The sequence below is a fragment of the Melanostigma gelatinosum genome (assembly GCF_949748355.1).
Source record: "Melanostigma gelatinosum genome assembly, chromosome: 17".
NCBI lineage: Eukaryota > Metazoa > Chordata > Actinopteri > Perciformes > Zoarcidae > Melanostigma > Melanostigma gelatinosum.
In genome coordinates this window covers 16,271,086-16,288,131 of record NC_136650.1, presented here as the reverse complement: position 1 = coordinate 16,288,131, position 17,046 = coordinate 16,271,086, and the positions used below count along the sequence as shown (strand labels likewise).

Below are 17,046 nucleotides of genomic sequence, written 5' to 3'. Positions count from 1 at the left end.
AGCTTGTGTTTGGGGGCATAGAGGGAAGCATTTCAATCACTTGTTTCTTTCGAAAAACCTGTTCTGTTGCCACATCCACACACATTCAAGGACCACTGTTGCCTTATATCATTGCAACAGTGAGCGCAACTTCACATGAATGCTTCACACAATGCTCCGTGTCACACCAACAAGCACACACGTACAAACAACAAGCAGTCACAGGCAATATCACACTGGGTCTATCTCAAACTCCATAGATGGTATCTGCTGCGGCAGGAGATCCAATGGAAATACTAATACAAGTGGAGATGATGCATTCCCTCTCCCCCACAGGAGAGCTGTCTATAAATGTGTGCCTGTGAGTGCACATGGCTTATTTGAGGACCAATTGATTCCACGGAAAACATGATGAAGACTATTGACAGAAAGATGCAAATGAGGGAACAGAGAAAGAAAGACGGTGGAGTGCACGCTTAACTGAACTCACCTAGTGACTGAATGGCGGGCGGAGGATGTACACAGCTCAAATAGCTGCACTTATGTACTTGAAATAGTGAACGTACTGTAATGATGCTGGCATAGAATAAACACACAAAAGGACTGTCTTGAAATCATCATGTGCCATTAACATGGCTGACTAAGGGCACTTGAGTTTTTGTTCTATTATCAATGTGGTGGGATCAACTTCAAAAGCTTTGTTTTCTGGAGTGTTCGGCAGTCCAAGCACCATTACCATGGTAACGACCCCTTAAGCCAAGTGGTTGATAAGGGACGGGACAGCTGTCCGAGCAAAGTACCATGGCGTCCAGCTCTGTTAGACTTCATCAAAGCCAACAGCTGTGTGCGTGCGAGAGCTTTTTTCCCCCTCTACGAGTGATGCTGCACATTCCCGAGTGTGTGTGCCTGCGTGTGTGTGTGTGCGAGTGTGCCCAGGGAAAGGGTAATGAGTACCGCTGGGGCTTGTTTAAACAGCCAGGGTTCACTAGCAGAGAAGCGATCTAGAGCACCAACCCTCCCCGGAGCAGGGGAGGGGGGGGGGGGTGTTGATGCAGAGCAGCGCCAGTGCTTCTGAGTCTTATGTTCTCCAGCCCACATTGCATCAGGACCATGCCCCAGGCTTTAAAATCGACAGCCCGACCCCTCAGCCCGAGAGCTCCCACCACCCGCATCAGTCCAAAGGAATGGACCTGCGTCCTTTGGGTGTGAGCGGCAGAAAGTCCTATACCACATACTTTCTTCCCAAATTTTGGCATCTCGATCCAAGTTTTCGTTACTAATGAGCATCTACAGTATGCTACTATAAGCAGTGAAGTGGAAAGCAAGAGGCTCTTATTTTGTGATGTTTTTTTACTCTGAAACATTGTCCATTCCAACTAAAAATGTTCAACAACATTGATTCATTGTTGACACCTCAGCACCAAGTCGGTTATTTTTCTCAATCTAAATGAAGGTTATGCAGAAAGACACACAAGAGCAGGGGTAAAGATAAGCAAACACACACGCGCACACACAAAAAACACAGTAGCCTCATCACCTTACATTGATTTCCCGCTGGCCAAGCAACTGCTTAGACATCTTGGTGGTGACAGGTAGACCCATGAGACCTGTTAGGTGCTCTTTCTAACACACACACACACACACACACACACACACACACACACACACACACACAAACACACAGCTATCCTGCAGCATTTAGGGAACTCCCCGAAGCATTTATCGACTACCAAGAGAAAGTGGCCATTAATCTGACAAAGGCTTAAAAGCCTGTCACTGTCCGTTTGTGTGTGCGTTTATATGACATGTGAGTACATGTCACATATTTTTACATTTATAGATGAAATGTGTGCCTTTGCTTAATCATGCATAGTGTGTATTACTATTCGTTTGGAAGCATAAATAATATTTTTCTAACAATAATATGTAATATCCATGTTTAAACATCCAATTATGACATCAATCCAGATTCAAAAAAGGGAAACCTTCTCTACATGTGTTACAAGATGAATTGGGGTGTCAAAGGTCTGCCGTTTGGCCCTCATGACACCTTTTAAAAGGCAAAGTGAGCCCGTCTAACCTTCCATTCCAGCAAATTACTGTCATACTGTTACTTCTGCCAGTTCAACACCCCAGAGGCAAACCTACCGGCCTGACAGCGCAACAAGATAATGAGAGGACAGAAAGACAGAGGCAGAGGAAGAAAAAGAGAGAATGGAGGACGTACAATGACTTGAAAATGCCTGTGTATTTGGGTTCATCTCTGCATGCACTCATGCCTCCATCTATCCATCTTGGTAACAAAGAAAACACTTTTTTGTTGAGCATTAACAATCTATGCTGCGGGAACAAAATGCGTGCTGTGAGGTCAGACACGGCAAGAGAGAGCAAAGATCTGTCTTATGTCGCTGCGTTTCTCTGGCAACTTGGAGGAATTTGTCCCCGGAGCCTTGTTATTGTCAACTCAATGTTAGAGGCCATCGTGCTCTGAAGTGTCAAACATGCGGACAAACCCGTGTGCATGGACGCAATCAGCTCAAATAAGCGCTTAAGCTTATGTTCTTAGCATTTTTCACGAGCATTAAAATTGGTTCCTCATGTTGCACAGGAGCTGACGTCCTGTGTGTATGTATGTACCTAGTGTGCCTGCCTTTGCCGTGTCCTTTGTGAATGATGGCTTTGCTACAGTGCTGCGAAGAGAAACATTGGTTTGCTACGCCTTTGATTCATTGCTGGTCCGAGGAAAATTTGCATAGCAGGCGGACTCGGGGCAGATCTGGGCTCTCGTTAGCCGGGTGGCTAGATACTTCATCATTATCATCAGGCATGCGCTTCGGTTCCAGCTGCTGTGCCCTTGCTTATAATCTTCAAGCGGGCTTTGCAGAGGAGGAAAAAGAAGAAAAAAAAGAAGAAAAAAAAGCAGTAAAAGTCGAGAACAAATCAAGGATGCTCTGCCTTGTGGCAATGCAGCGTGGGTGAAGACATTCGCCACATATCAACGTGTGCTGGTTGATCACATGCAGCAGATTTCACCCATCAGCCGGTTATTCTGTCTACACAGGTACACATTTCCCCCCCCCGCCCATTTTCTTCTGTGTCAATCTCCTGACAGGCTTGCTGGAGCGCTTTCGGGGACAGTGCTCGTTATTGAGGACATGCTGACGAGAGTCGATCGATACCGACGCCCCAAACCGCAGCATCTGTCTGGGAGCTGTGCGTTTGTGTGTACATGGGCGTTGTGCGTATGGGCATCTGTGCGTGCATATCGGTTGGCGTATGAGCAAGATGTTTTGGCACGAAGGATGGACACGTGCGGATGCCGCCGACATTCATTCCATTGTGCCCTTGAGGATGTCAGCCCTCATTCCACGGGTATGTGGGTGTGTTTGTGTGCGCACGTGCGAGTGTGTGATGGATTTCAATATCAGTTGATGGGGGATTATATGGACAGCTTCCCCAGCTATTTTTCTCGATGAATATTTTACCATCATATAAACAAAATGCAATTTCAAGGCAGCTGTGCACGAGAGACAGAGAGGCCAGAGAGGACAGAGAACGACGAAGAACTTTCACAAAATTCGGATTCCAAAATATCTATCCAGCGCCACTCGAGGGAGAATTGGCTGCACGGCATAGAAGTACTTGCAGCATGGTGCGAAAGAAAAGGGAATGAGACTGAGATGGAGACTAAGAGTGTTTCTCCTTCCATGGGTCTTAAATCCACCATGGGGAACTGCTGTAGTGTGACAGTAGGCGTATAACAGCCAATGTGTCGATGAATCCAAAAGCGCGTTTATTTCCTGCAAGACCGAGGAAGCATACCTCGCTTCATGTCCCTTTACAGAACAAAAAGGCAAGCTGATATTTGACCTGTTATTTATATATGTATGGGCTCCCATGCATCATAAACTTTAATAATATTCCTAGTCAGTGCCTGGACAGGGTAGGAGCTAAATATATGGATTGTTTGTACCCTCCATTTTCTTTATTCGATGAAAGTTATCTCTATTTGCATGATAGCATGCACATCTGCTCACTGAAACATGAGGCAACAGAATTGTTGAAGATTAAATTCAATCATCACATTAGATATGCAGATTACTGTATAATAAAAAAAGACAATAAGACGCTAATGGTCGAAAACAAAAGCGTAATGGGATCATCTTTCAAAATTAAGCATAATATGTTTATCTGAAGTCCAAAAAAGGACTTTATTTTTATTTTATAAATTTTTTTATTCACTAACAACTGATACATTAAAAGAAACCAGAGGGCCAACATTTGACAACAAGCATGTCTGTCTGCGAGAGATCACTAATACCACTTGGCAGAAACACAAACAATGCCACACGCACACTTTCGATCAAGGACATCAGTGTGGAAAACACATTTGAGCACTTCTTAAGCCCATCAATCTCCCTCCCTCTCACACACACACACACACACTTGTAGTTGACCATGGTGTCTCCCCACCGGTCCATTAGACTCCCATGCAGATGATATCATCTCTAGTCAGCATGCAGGGAGGGAGGCAGTGATGAAAGGAGGGATGGGATGTTTCAAAGCACTACTGGAGACTGTCTTGAGGGGGAGAGTCATCTTGAAAGCAAAGAGCCATGGATGAGTGGAACAGAATGACAGATGCTGAAGGTAGAAAACACACACACAAGCATCCACCAACAGACACACATACGTTTATATATTCCCAACAGTGGACTATCAGACTACACCAACCACGTGAGGACCTCTGTTTTTTATCATTTTGAAAAAACAAGAATAAAATATATACTTTTTTCCATGATATTACTGCAAATGTGCTTTTTGTTTTTTCTTATGAACTTGCCAAGTAAGGACTTTCATCCTTGAGCCACGTCTCCCTATCAAAGAGGGGACCTACATGTACTGCAGTGAAACCGTCTTTACCCTCTCTGTCTTACACTCTCCCATAGTTCCCAATGTGTTTTTGCTTAACTCGAGGGGCAAGATTTCCTTGTCTTGTAATGATTTCTAAATAGGGCCTCATTGCCCAGGGATATATCTAATTACCACACACCGGCTGGTGATGCTAATGCACACTGACAAAAGGAGAGTGGGAGGCAGAGGGAGAGAGAAAGAAGCCAGTTCCAATTTGTTTTTTTTTAAGTAACTTTGACTGACCAAGGGCATGAGCGACTGTCACTCAGACGTCATTGTTACACATCTGTTTGCCGATGATGTTTCACGGGGGCATATTTCAAATATGCCAGGCTTTTGTGTTCGTCTTTGCACTGTGATGCCAGATTCCACTCGCAGTAACCATTACGTCTCACTCTCTAATTGTGTGTGTATTCAAGTCTGTGCATGCCTGTGTGTGTGTTTGTGCCTTTCTGTTTATGTATGATTATCTAGTATTTCATTGGGTGTCATCACTACTCAAGTGAGACCCAGCCTCAGGAGGAGGACCACAATTGTTGGTCACTTTATATAATGGATGATGCACTCTTCACAATAAAATCACAAACACACAGATACATACTGTGAGCACAATCATCCACACACACAGGAGACATATGCATGCACAGACACACCCGATCATGATCTGCCGTGGCCTGTGTGTGGGTGTTTGTATTCAGCACAGCTGCTTTTACAATGAATATGTGACCGCACCAGTGACCGACTCGGAACAAAACATCTTCATTATTCATGGCTGGGGGTGAAATACGAATGAACATATCTCTACAATATGTGAAACACACACAAATAAACAAGATCTCATGGTGGTGGCTTGAATGAGTGAACACATCTCTGAACGTGTGTCAATGTGTTCGTGTATGTTGGAATGTCAAATGAGGACAAGAGGATGTCAAATGTGTACATATTGTAAAGCCCTCTGAGGCAAATTTGTAATTTGTGATTTTGGGCTGTACAAAAATTAATTGAATTGAATTGAATGTGTGTATGCGAGTGTGTGTCTGGGAACCTTTCCTTCCTGTATCAGGATAAATAGCTTTGTCTATCATGTAAGGTGGTGTCTGGCTAACCAGATTCTCCTCGCGTCAAGCCACATGAACACAAATGAGTTCCCCAGAGGAGACATTTCAGATAAGTGTCCCTGTGACACTTATCGTGAAGGACATCCTACGGGAAAAGAGGAGGTGTGGGTGACAGACAGAAAGTAAGTGTGGCTATATCATGCATTCACCTTGTATTTCAACACAGAAAGAGCTCAGGACTACATTAACATAGAGGCCTATACATTGAACTCAAAAGCATTGCAGCAACAGCATAGAAATGAATATTGTCTTGATAATATGATGTAAAAGCATGCATTTACATAATGGCAGGCTATCTGTCATATCCCTCTGCTGGTAGGTATCAATAACTCCCTTCTGCCTATCTCAGAATACCTCTCCTGGTGACAATACCATCAGCTCACTTCTTGAAATGAATGGCATTAGATAACCACTGGTTGTCAACTGCTACTGGCACTTTCAGTAGCATTCTACCTCCGAGGTGACAGGTTCCACATAAACTAGATCACTGTACTGTACCAAGAGGTAATTATACTGCCGCTGTAAATCTTCTCCATGGCTCGGTAAGTCAGATCATCTTGCCCACACGCCTGCATGCGCACATGTCGTCAGAGATGCACACGTTTTATGATCTGCACGCTCACACAGGGAAGCACTGCAGAGAAACCACTGTGGGCTCAGGTGGCTAGATGTTGGCTACATCGGTCAAAATGCCGCATTTTCCACACACAGTTGCATCTGAAGAGCAGCTTGAATGCTATTCAGCTTGTTCGGAAATTATTTAGAAAAATATCTTTATCTCTAGATTCTCTCTGTCACATATTTTCTATTTTAGACCATCACAGTACAAGTCTTTAATATATTTAAATGAACAGCTCTTTAAACCAGCAAAAAACATTTACATGTGTCAGCAACCTGACGGAACAGATTGCTCAATAGATATAATGGTCAATTAAAAAGGTAAACTAAACTCCTTGTCGCATTGGGAGAAAAAAAACACAAAAACCCATCGACATCTGGCTTTTGTCATCAGTGGGAAAGGTTACCATCAACATTTTATTCCTAGGACATAATGACTGCAGTAGTCACAGGTATTTATCGGCTCCAACTCCGATCAGCAATGATGAAAACATGAGCCCTGGGTGGACAAGCTCATTGTTTCCTATGTTTCCGACGCTTTCTTTGTCTTGTCAGCCACAAATCAAGTCTGCCTTCGTCCACCCGAACATTGTTCCAAATTAGTCTGCAACGACTTTGAAGAGAGACCGAATAAGTTCAAAATAATAAGTATAAAAAAGTTCTCACTGGCCTCCGTGATGCTCGCTACTGTTTTCCAGCCCTTTCGTAATGTTGAACACACAACACAACAGAAAAGACACAGAAAGGAATACACCTTTACTGCAACGGGAAAATAGTCTATTGTCTATTGTCAGTTTTCTTCTGTTTAAATAAGTCCCTTGATGCGCGTCTGTTCGTTCTGTCATGGTAACGGTGCTTCAAGCGTCCAAAACAGCATGAAGAAAGACTTGCATCACAGCAATAATTTCTGCAATTTAACACACCAAATAAATGTGTTTGCAACGATTTGATTAAACCGTTTCGCTGAGAAGCTGCTAAAAATGTTCTTGATCATGACCATACACACTTTGAAGTAGTTTCACTGCACATGACTGTACAGGCGTTCACAAACTGCAGGCATGCAGGTACACAATGCATTCAATAGTTTTGTTACACACAGAACATTCAGATAAGAACCACTGAACATAAACACAAAAAAATGTCGACATGGTACCTTCAAATTAAACATCCATGTGATGTCTCTTCAAAAGCAATCATTTTTCATTCCGCTAATGCTGATGAGGAAGATCAACCTGTTTTAGTGTCTTGAGTAATTGTCCATCAATTGACCCGTTGCCTCCTAGTTTGTGGCTTGTTTTCCAGTCACAGACTGGATTACACTGCAGTGCACAGCTGTGCAAAGCCATGAAACAAAAAGATATTTTCAGACAGGTGAACCATCACTCACTTCCCATAAATGGTTGCCTACATCAAAAGCATTGCTCCAAACATGTCAACGCTTTAACACAAAATGTCATTGTTGCCAAAACAACAATGCAGGGGTTTTGTGTTTTAAAATCAGTGCGCAGTGTCGCATAAACATTTTTTTTTTTTTTGCTTTTATAAAACCACAGCGACAGATATTCACATAAAAATTGCAAACCTGTCACAGAGATTTGCATGCTTGGAGTTTGAAATTGCAATATTTTTGCAATCATCACACAACCGGAACTTCAGCAAACGCATACACACAAACACACATGAAAACCCAAGCCTACTGGGATTCTATCATATGACGGTTGCCGTGGGCACAGGTGCACGATGGGATGCCAGTCTATTTTCTGCAGTTAATCGATGACATGAAGCCACTGGAGCTCGACTAGGAGTGACTGGGCCAGAGAGTGATACAGACAGTATTAGTGTGTGTGTGTGTGTGTGTAGAGTGGTAATACATCTCTATACGCCATTATCATTGAATTGCTCTACGACCACTCCAATGCTGCATGAGCCTACTGAGACGCTCTCTAGCTCCGAGGCTTTTTGTCATTCATTCCTTCACACACACACAGAAATGAACACATTCTCCCACGGCGGGTAGTCACAAGGGGACAGGGGTGTTCTCTAGAGGTCAGCTAATTTGGCCCACTGGTGCCTCGACCACATCTCCCTCGCTCAATTTCCTTTTCACGTGCTCGTTCAGTCCAAACTTCCGCTCTCCTTCTAAAATATCCTGCTCACAAATCTACTCTGCCTCCACTGCCGCTCGCCTCTTAACATCATACAACTTTCATTCGGTGCAGACAGAGTGATGGACCTAATTCAGAGCCAACCTTTGGCCCTCATCCGATCCCATCTACCAGTTAACTCCTCTGAGACCTGAAAAGGGCTTTGGAGACTATGCTCTGCTGTTGTAGTGTATGCTTGTTTCTATAGTTCATCCAATATTTCTCCCCTGCTGTCGGTGATTTTGATGTTACCTTCAAGAAAAGACTAAATCATTTTACATGCACTAGTTGGGCATCTGAGGTTGTTTCTGGAGTCTGTATATACAGTCCATTAATCACTCATGTGACTTTATTTAGAAGGTTTATGGTACTATTAGGAATTCTAGTTCAATTTGGGATGTGGTAGTAAGGGCAAAGCATGAGTATTACAAGTGGAGCATATTTCAGTGTACCATTTAAACTGTTAGATATTTTGTACTGGAGTTCTAAGCTTGTTTTAATTGTCTGCACTTTTGGCTGTCTGTTTTCAAATTGTATTTTAATGTCCTTTTGTTGTGTATTCTTCTGAACTTTGTCTCGTTTTTTGATGCGTCATGTAAAGTACATTGAATTCTAATGACATGTGCTGTATATAAAGACATTGTGACATACTTGTGGATAATTTATTCATGTATCTTTCAATAGAATATGAAGACAATGTAGTCTAAGACTTTAACTGGAGAATAAATATTATCCTGTCTCAAATTTTAGCAAACGGTGTACATGTTATAAAATTGTAACTTAATCTTAAGCATCACTTTTCAAGGAACCACACTGAATCTAATTTTGTTTACGATTCTACCTTCAAGAATAAATAAAGGTATACAGCAGCTTGAAATCTCTACTTTGTGTGCAGATCGTAAAGGTAAAATAAGAAATCGTGTACATGTTTATATATAAATATGCATACATATTAAAACGAATATATGTTGTACCACACATGTTAACTCAGAATGCCTGAACTGCCAATGCACATGTATTCACAATCTAAAAAACAAAAAAGCTTCCTAGTGAGGTGTTGCCAGTCCATGATGCAACAGGATGAAGAAGTATATTTATTGGTAGGTACACACTCTAACTTTCCCTTTATTTTGATTTATGACATTTTTAATAGCATCAACAGGAAGTTGGCCTCTGTAGCGTTTCCTCTGAAATACTGCCAAGGCCAGGCAGTGTACGGTGTACCAATCTGATCTGCACAGATCTGCTGAGAAAACAGGAATGGATATAAATGGCAAGGAGTGTATATGTCTATGGATGTCTATAAGTGTGTGTGTGTGTGTGTGTGTGTGTGTGTGTGTGTGTGTGTGTGTGTGTGTGTGTGTGTGTGTAAGGGCTTTTGCTGGAGCATAAAGGGGCTCAGTGCTCTCAGGGAGAGAGCCATAGCTCATGAGCACAGAATACTAATCCTGTTGCAACCGACACCCTGGGCAGATAGTCCTCACATCCACAGTCGCAGTTTTACTTCATTCATTTCAGGAAGAAAATCACAGCTTCTGTATTGCACTGCATGCAATTACTCATTGTCATCAACAGTGGCATTTGTGCATTTTTCACTGTGTGTGCATGTGTCGTGTGCGTTGGTGGAGTTAAGGGTTATTAAAACACCTGTTTGTGCTGCACGCCAGCACAGTGTGAAAATAAACATCTCTCGCCCATGCTGCTAAAGACACACACACACAATACAAAACACACACACACACATTTGTCTCTGCTCTAATTACCAGGGAAGCAGATAGTATTCCATGAGGAAGGGATGAGCTGCCTGTGTGTGTGTGTGTGTGTGTGTGTGTGTGTGTGTTTTTAAGTGACGGACCACTGGCTCCTGCTCAATGCAACGGTGATGGGGTCCCAAGGGTCTCAGTCAAATCCCAGTCCTCTCTCTAGATTTTCCTCTCTCTCGCTATCCCCCCCTTTCCATCTTTGTTTCTCACTGTGCCTCCATTTATTTCACATTAAAAACATAATCCACACCATCTATCTGTGCTAATGAGAATCCCCAGTGATGCCAGGGTAATCCTGGAAGGTACTGCTCGGGCTGCACGGTGGTCGCCTCACAGCAAGAGGGCCCGGGGTTTGATTCCCAAGGTTGCATGTTCTCCCCGTGGCAGCGTGGGTTCTCTCATCTGTCCATTGTTTAAAGGCCAGTGTCACCGTCTCAAGCACGAGATAGCTTAGCCTGGTTTGTTGTTATTATAATCATTTAAACTTTAAATTCAAACAATGTATGCGTTAGTTACGTACTAAACATGCTGTTACTGTGTAATACAGCAAATCATACCACGATAAGGCAACATTGAAGAGCGTAAACCAACGTAGAGACTTCTTTAGAGGGAAGCTTCCACTTCCAGCCACATCTTAATGTGTCCAAGCCAACTAAGGACAGCTTGGTGGCTAGAACAGCATGATGGATGAGCCAACGCACAGAGGATGGTATCATTTCATTATGAATGATTGATGAATGATCGAGAACATGGTGTCACTGTTAACACCATATGTAAAGATATCCCTTAGACTAATTCGACATCCACGTATGTCTACAGCCCTTTATAGCTGATAACATGAGGAAACCTACAATAACACAATAAGATACATCTGATGTCTGAGTGTCATTAGTTAAGCTACTGGCGAACGGAGCGGAAGTGATGAGGTGACACAATAAGGAGGTCCTTACCATAGGTCTAAACCCTTCTGCCCCCGTGGATCTCAATCAGCAAGAAAAAGAGGGATGGGAAACATCCAACATCCATCATGGTGACATATTCACTGCTGTGCTAGCAGTATTGTGGATGTCACACATCGAGGCAGCGACACATTTATGTCAACACACAGAAGAAGGATCACTCATACGGATGGATGGATGAAGAAGGATCAAGCACAAATGATGGATCCTTCTTCATCCATCCATACTGTAGAACTGTAAATTGGAAATCTTCCAATTAGCTCGATGAAGGTAACCCTCACATGTCTTCCTGACCTTCTGAAGTGTCTCAGGTGGTGAGCATTTGTCCCTCTGCAGCGTTTGTAATATACGTAGAATGCTCAAGGGACCAATTTTGGACCTTGTTCTGATGAACCATGAATACGCTTGATGCTTTGGCTCTATACTGTACTGTGTCTCTGCTATGTGGTGATGTAACCTCTATAAGGCTGTAGTAAACAAAACAAAGAAAATGTTGTGTAGCAAGTTAATATGATTACATTTGCGAATGAACACTGAATATGAACAATAGATTAGGCTGATGGGATTGTCATTGTTCCCCTGGCAACACAGAGCTGGTTGCCAAGGTTCAGCAATCAACACAGACAGTGATGAAGTAAGAATGTGAGGAATAAGGTTAAAATAAATTGTGTATTGCTTGGAGCTCAGATTAATCTTGTATGTGCACTGGTCAATGTGCAAAACAGGCTTGACGAGCAGATTTTCTGTTTCCTGCTTATCCAACCCTCTGAAAGGGGTTTATGAACGCTTTGAGACTGCCTTTCAGGTCGGACGCCCTGATAACATTAACACCTGGAAACTTCCCCGTATAACCACAGTCTGATATGCCGGACACTGAGCGGCTCCACTGGAACATTTTGTTTAATTAAGTTTAAAAAAAAACGTGGGGCATGTGTTCAAACAGTAAGGGTAGTTTTTCTCTGGAAGTTTGGTACAAAACAAATCCACAAACCAGCTGAATTTGATGTTGCTGGCCCATTTGGACTGAAACAAAGACAACGTAGAGGCAGGAACGGGTAAGCGCAGAGATCAATGCCATGAAAATGTTACCATGATGAGGAGAAGAAAATCAGTGACAATGAGAAGGTGATACACAGCGGTAGACTTGTTTTTGTGTCAAACACATTGCATGTCAGTTATGAAGTGTGTCTGTGTTGCTGGAGGGGGCTGATGTTGATTGACAGAACCACATCTGTTTTTCTTATTCTCTTTCTAGCAGACCTGATATTCAGTCACACAATGTCTCAGGAGCTCAAACACTGAATGTGTGTGTGTGTGTGTGTGTGTGTGTGTGTGTGTGTGTGTGTGCAGGATAATATGTTGTTTCTAAGACTTGCATCATGAGCATGAGAGTGAGAAAAATGTGAAGAAATTGACCATTCAAATGTAGTGCATGGCCGTTATGCTGATCTATGTATGTATCATATTGTTTGCAATGTGGAGGGATATCGGCAGCTTGTCCAAGGAGTTTTAATTTAGAGGTTATTTAATGCTGTAGTACAGACAGATACATGAACACACCTGTGTATGCGATGCCTTCTTTGCCAAATCAAAGCAGAGATAGATAGACACTAAGTAAATAAGTAGGAAAGAAATAGCTTACTCATTTTATACGGCATAATTCAGTTTGCATTGCCCCTTAATACCCACTTTATATGGTAATAAGACAATATTTGTTAAACTGTGTTTCACATATTTGTGGTTCAAATCTGCTCAGTGTCATACAGTAATGTATTTATAGATTTGATGGACAAAGACCTAGGACCTGTACAATTTTAATATACATATTGATTGAAAATATAACGTCACAGTCCAAACTCTTTCGGGCAAATTTTTAAATTAAGAAATGAAAAAAATAATAAAAGTCACCTGATGCAACGCAAGTGTAATTCAGTCGTTGTACCGGTCATACCAATAATGAACATATTCTCAACGAGAACAAAAAAACTCATCTTAGGGCAGCGAGAACTGCTGAGGTTTTTGTCGATACAGACATTATACAATGAGCTTAGTGAAGGTCAGTCAGTATAACAGACTATTGTTCAACTCAGCCAGAATAACAATGGGAAGATATAGCGCTTTCATCCAAAGCTCTTTATAATTTGCCTCTCATTCACCCATTCACACGCACACACACTCACACACCCGGACATCTGGTGTGGGCTCCGGCCGTTAACCACAGGGACCCCCCTATGACAATAAAATAATCAATTTGGCAATCTGCTCAATCGGAGTCTGAGAAGTTTAATAATTCTAAAATTGTGGGCACATACATCTCATTGACTTTGTATGTGCAAGTGTGCTTTGTTCTAGAAGCGTGAAAGTAAAGTCTTCTTTTTTGTTCTGCATTGAAAATGAAGAGCTGCAAAGAAGGGTTGCAGAGTCAGAACGTGAGAAAAAGATTCAGCAACAAAAAAGGGGAAAAACAGAGCAAGAATTGAAGTTTTGTTTTAAAGAGTCTGACTCAGAGAGAGCGTTAGTATTTGTCTTTTAGTGGAGAAACGGGACAAGAGGAGGATAGAGGCAAAAGTCTGGCTCTCGCTCTGACGGCGCGATGTTGGGTTTACAGCTATTCTGCAACTGGCTTAAGTTAAGTATCGCCCCAACACTTGGCATCACTTTAATGAGCTCCGCTATCCGTTTGGCCTTTGTCTCAAGCAACAGTGCATCAATCCTCTTCCTCCGTCCCTCCCGTTCTCCCTCTCTGAGTAATTTAGATGATACAATCCTCCCCGCTGATGGAATCCAGAGAACGATAACCTCCCCGTCAGCAAGGTAAGACTCCCTAGAGCTCCCAGTATGTGTGCATGTGTGGTAAAGGGCTTGCAATAAGAATAACTGGGCACTAATTAGTGCTTTTCACTCTGCAAACATGCCTATCATGCACCCAAAGGAACATTATTATATCATTGTAGGAATTCATAAGACAAACTACGTCTCTCTGGATATCTACGATCACTTCTACATTAGCCTAAATTAAGTAGGTTATAGGAATTATTGTGGTGGCAGTGATAACCTAAAATGGATAAGAGAGCTTTAGTACAAGCACTTGTCCATCTCTGTATGGATAAAACACTAATCTATGTCGCTTTCAGGCACAAGCACAGATGCACACATGCATACATATTCCCATGGGTTATGTGTGCGGAGGGATTGTTTATTTTGTGCTCAATGCATTGATGTATGAATGACCATGCATGCGTGTGTGTGTGTGTGTGTCAATCTTGTTCTAACATTGTCAACAGATGGTTTCACACACAGCCACACACACACTTGTGCAGCATGGTAACTGAAGACCTCGGAGCCACACCTCTTGGCCACATGGGGTAATCTCTAAAATATAGATCAGAAGCATGAATTTCTGTAAGCCATTTACAAACCTTTTGATGGAAGGTTTAAAGGGCTCCTTTGAACTTCTTCGCTTTTTAATTACAGGCCAACAAACAAAATTCAATTAGAAAATCCTCTGTCAAGCAGAGGCATGGGACCGCCCTGAGCTGGTATCAAAAGCCAGTATAACAAGGCAAACTTGTCTTGCCCTTTGCTACTGCAAGCTGGGTACACAAGTAAACAATTGTTTATATGCGATTGACAATACGCTTATTGACCTTACTACCATGACACTTGGGTGCCAATTTGATATGTCTTACGATTTTTAATGCTGCGATTCTACAAGATTTGTGACTTGATATTTTGATTCATTGCAATTTTTTTAAAGATTGTTTGACACTAGACCAGGAGAAAAAGTTGAATCATATCAAGAAAAAAAGTTTGATATTAAGCATGTATCTCGTCAGAAATGTCCTGAAGTCAAATTCATCAGTCATTGAATTATGGAGCAATGCGTTTTTTATGGGACCTTCAAAAAACACTTGATTTTGTTTCTGTATGTACTCAGTATGTACAGCATATAACAGGCTGATTGTAAAGAAGTGTGTTTATGCTTAAAATAATCCTACCTTGTCGAACATCTCTGGGTGCTATGATGATTGCTTCATTGGAATGCAGCTCAGTGACACAGCAGTCATCAGGAACGAAAGAACCATTGCTGGAACTGTGGGGCGTCTCCGGGAGCAATGGAATAGGTGGTGCCATGATATTGTGGTTCGGACAGATACATCCTGTCTGGGTCATCCCACAACCATCTCCATCAGAAACCTCCTGGTCTCCATTGTGACCGGTGCGTAAACACTCCTCAAACCATCGGCAGAGGACGCCGCAGGTGAACTGACTGGAGTTCTCGTTGTTGATGAGTAACACCTCTACTAGTCTCAGCTCCAGCAATTCATTCAATACCTGAGGCTCATCCTCTGCTGGATGTCTCGTTAAACATATCTGGACAAAGTTCTTATCAAACTGTAGGAAGGAGTATGGTCCCTCTGAGTTGGATTGGCTGCCACAAAGATCGATGACTTCCTGATCCCTTGCAGCAGGTGTCTGTACGTGAAGGGGACAGCTTTGATTGGCCAGGTGGTGGTCAAGAGAGAGGAGCATGGGGGAGTGCGTCCGGCAGATGATAGGCTGGCGGGTGAAGCGGAGGTAGAGGGAGTACTTGGTGGGATCAGGGTTTTCCAGGGACCAGGAACAGCCCGGTGCCCTGGATGGAAAGAGCTCCCTTAGGGAGAAAGAGCCATAGAGCACCCCAGCTACAAGGCTGGAGCATGGTGAGGAGACGGGCGAGGGGGACCCTTCTACCCCGGTGCTGGGGACGCTGTGGGCAGCCCCATAGGCAGCCTCCGCCAGGGCAGAGAGAGGAGCTGGAGCGAGGGCAGACAAGGCAGCCAGGGCCCCAGCCACGGCCAGGAGGGAGGACAGCACAGACAGACACACCCCACCAGCAGTGTTCATCCTATGACATTCGTCCTGTAGGGGAAGAGAGAAGAGAGGAGGATGGGGAGAGAGGGGGCTGTAGATTAGACACATTATAAAATATCTTCAAACGCAACCTGACAAAACCAACATGACATGTACAAAAGCTGAACTTATCAATATTCCTGTTCAAGTCTAGACCAAAGAAGCATGTCTGGTTGGAAATATTTATGGGCAGATTTCTGTCTTGTATAAAATAAGCAAGTTCATGGCAGCAGTTCTCGTGACGTTGTTCTTCAAACACACACACACTGCCAAAAACAGAAACACATCCCTGCTGGGCTGGATTAAAAGGGTTGATGGCTTGGCTTTTGAGACATGCACTGTGGGGCTTGATCTACCCTTTCCTGCTGATACGTGCACACAAACACACTGACAAATGCACGCACAGACACACACACACACACCAACGCCTGCTGAGCAGCTCCCCCAAGGCTCTGGCAAACGATTACCATCACAGACACAGTAAGGGTCCTCCACCAGCCTGATTTTGTCTCACACAACACACACACACACACACACACACACTGCTGACAAAAACCCTACATACAGCATACAGTGTTTTAGTATTTTGCCTGAAACTACGACAACATTTTCATATGCCCCGAGTGACTGCTCCATCACTTTCAAGTGGTTCTGCATA

At 43.0% G+C, this 17,046-nt stretch overlaps 1 protein-coding gene across 1 annotated transcript in view; it reads right to left on the bottom strand.

Moving 5' to 3' along the window:
• Window positions 1-16,382, bottom strand: part of adgrb2 (adhesion G protein-coupled receptor B2) — a gene marked incomplete at both ends in the record, with an annotated part of 133,520 nt that extends 117,138 nt beyond the window's left edge. The window contains one exon of the mRNA XM_079288475.1: window positions 15,494-16,382. Coding sequence (XP_079144601.1) covers window positions 15,494-16,382 — 889 coding nt within the window. The remainder of the gene's footprint in view (window positions 1-15,493) is intronic.
• Between the last annotated feature and the right edge of the window lie 664 nt (window positions 16,383-17,046).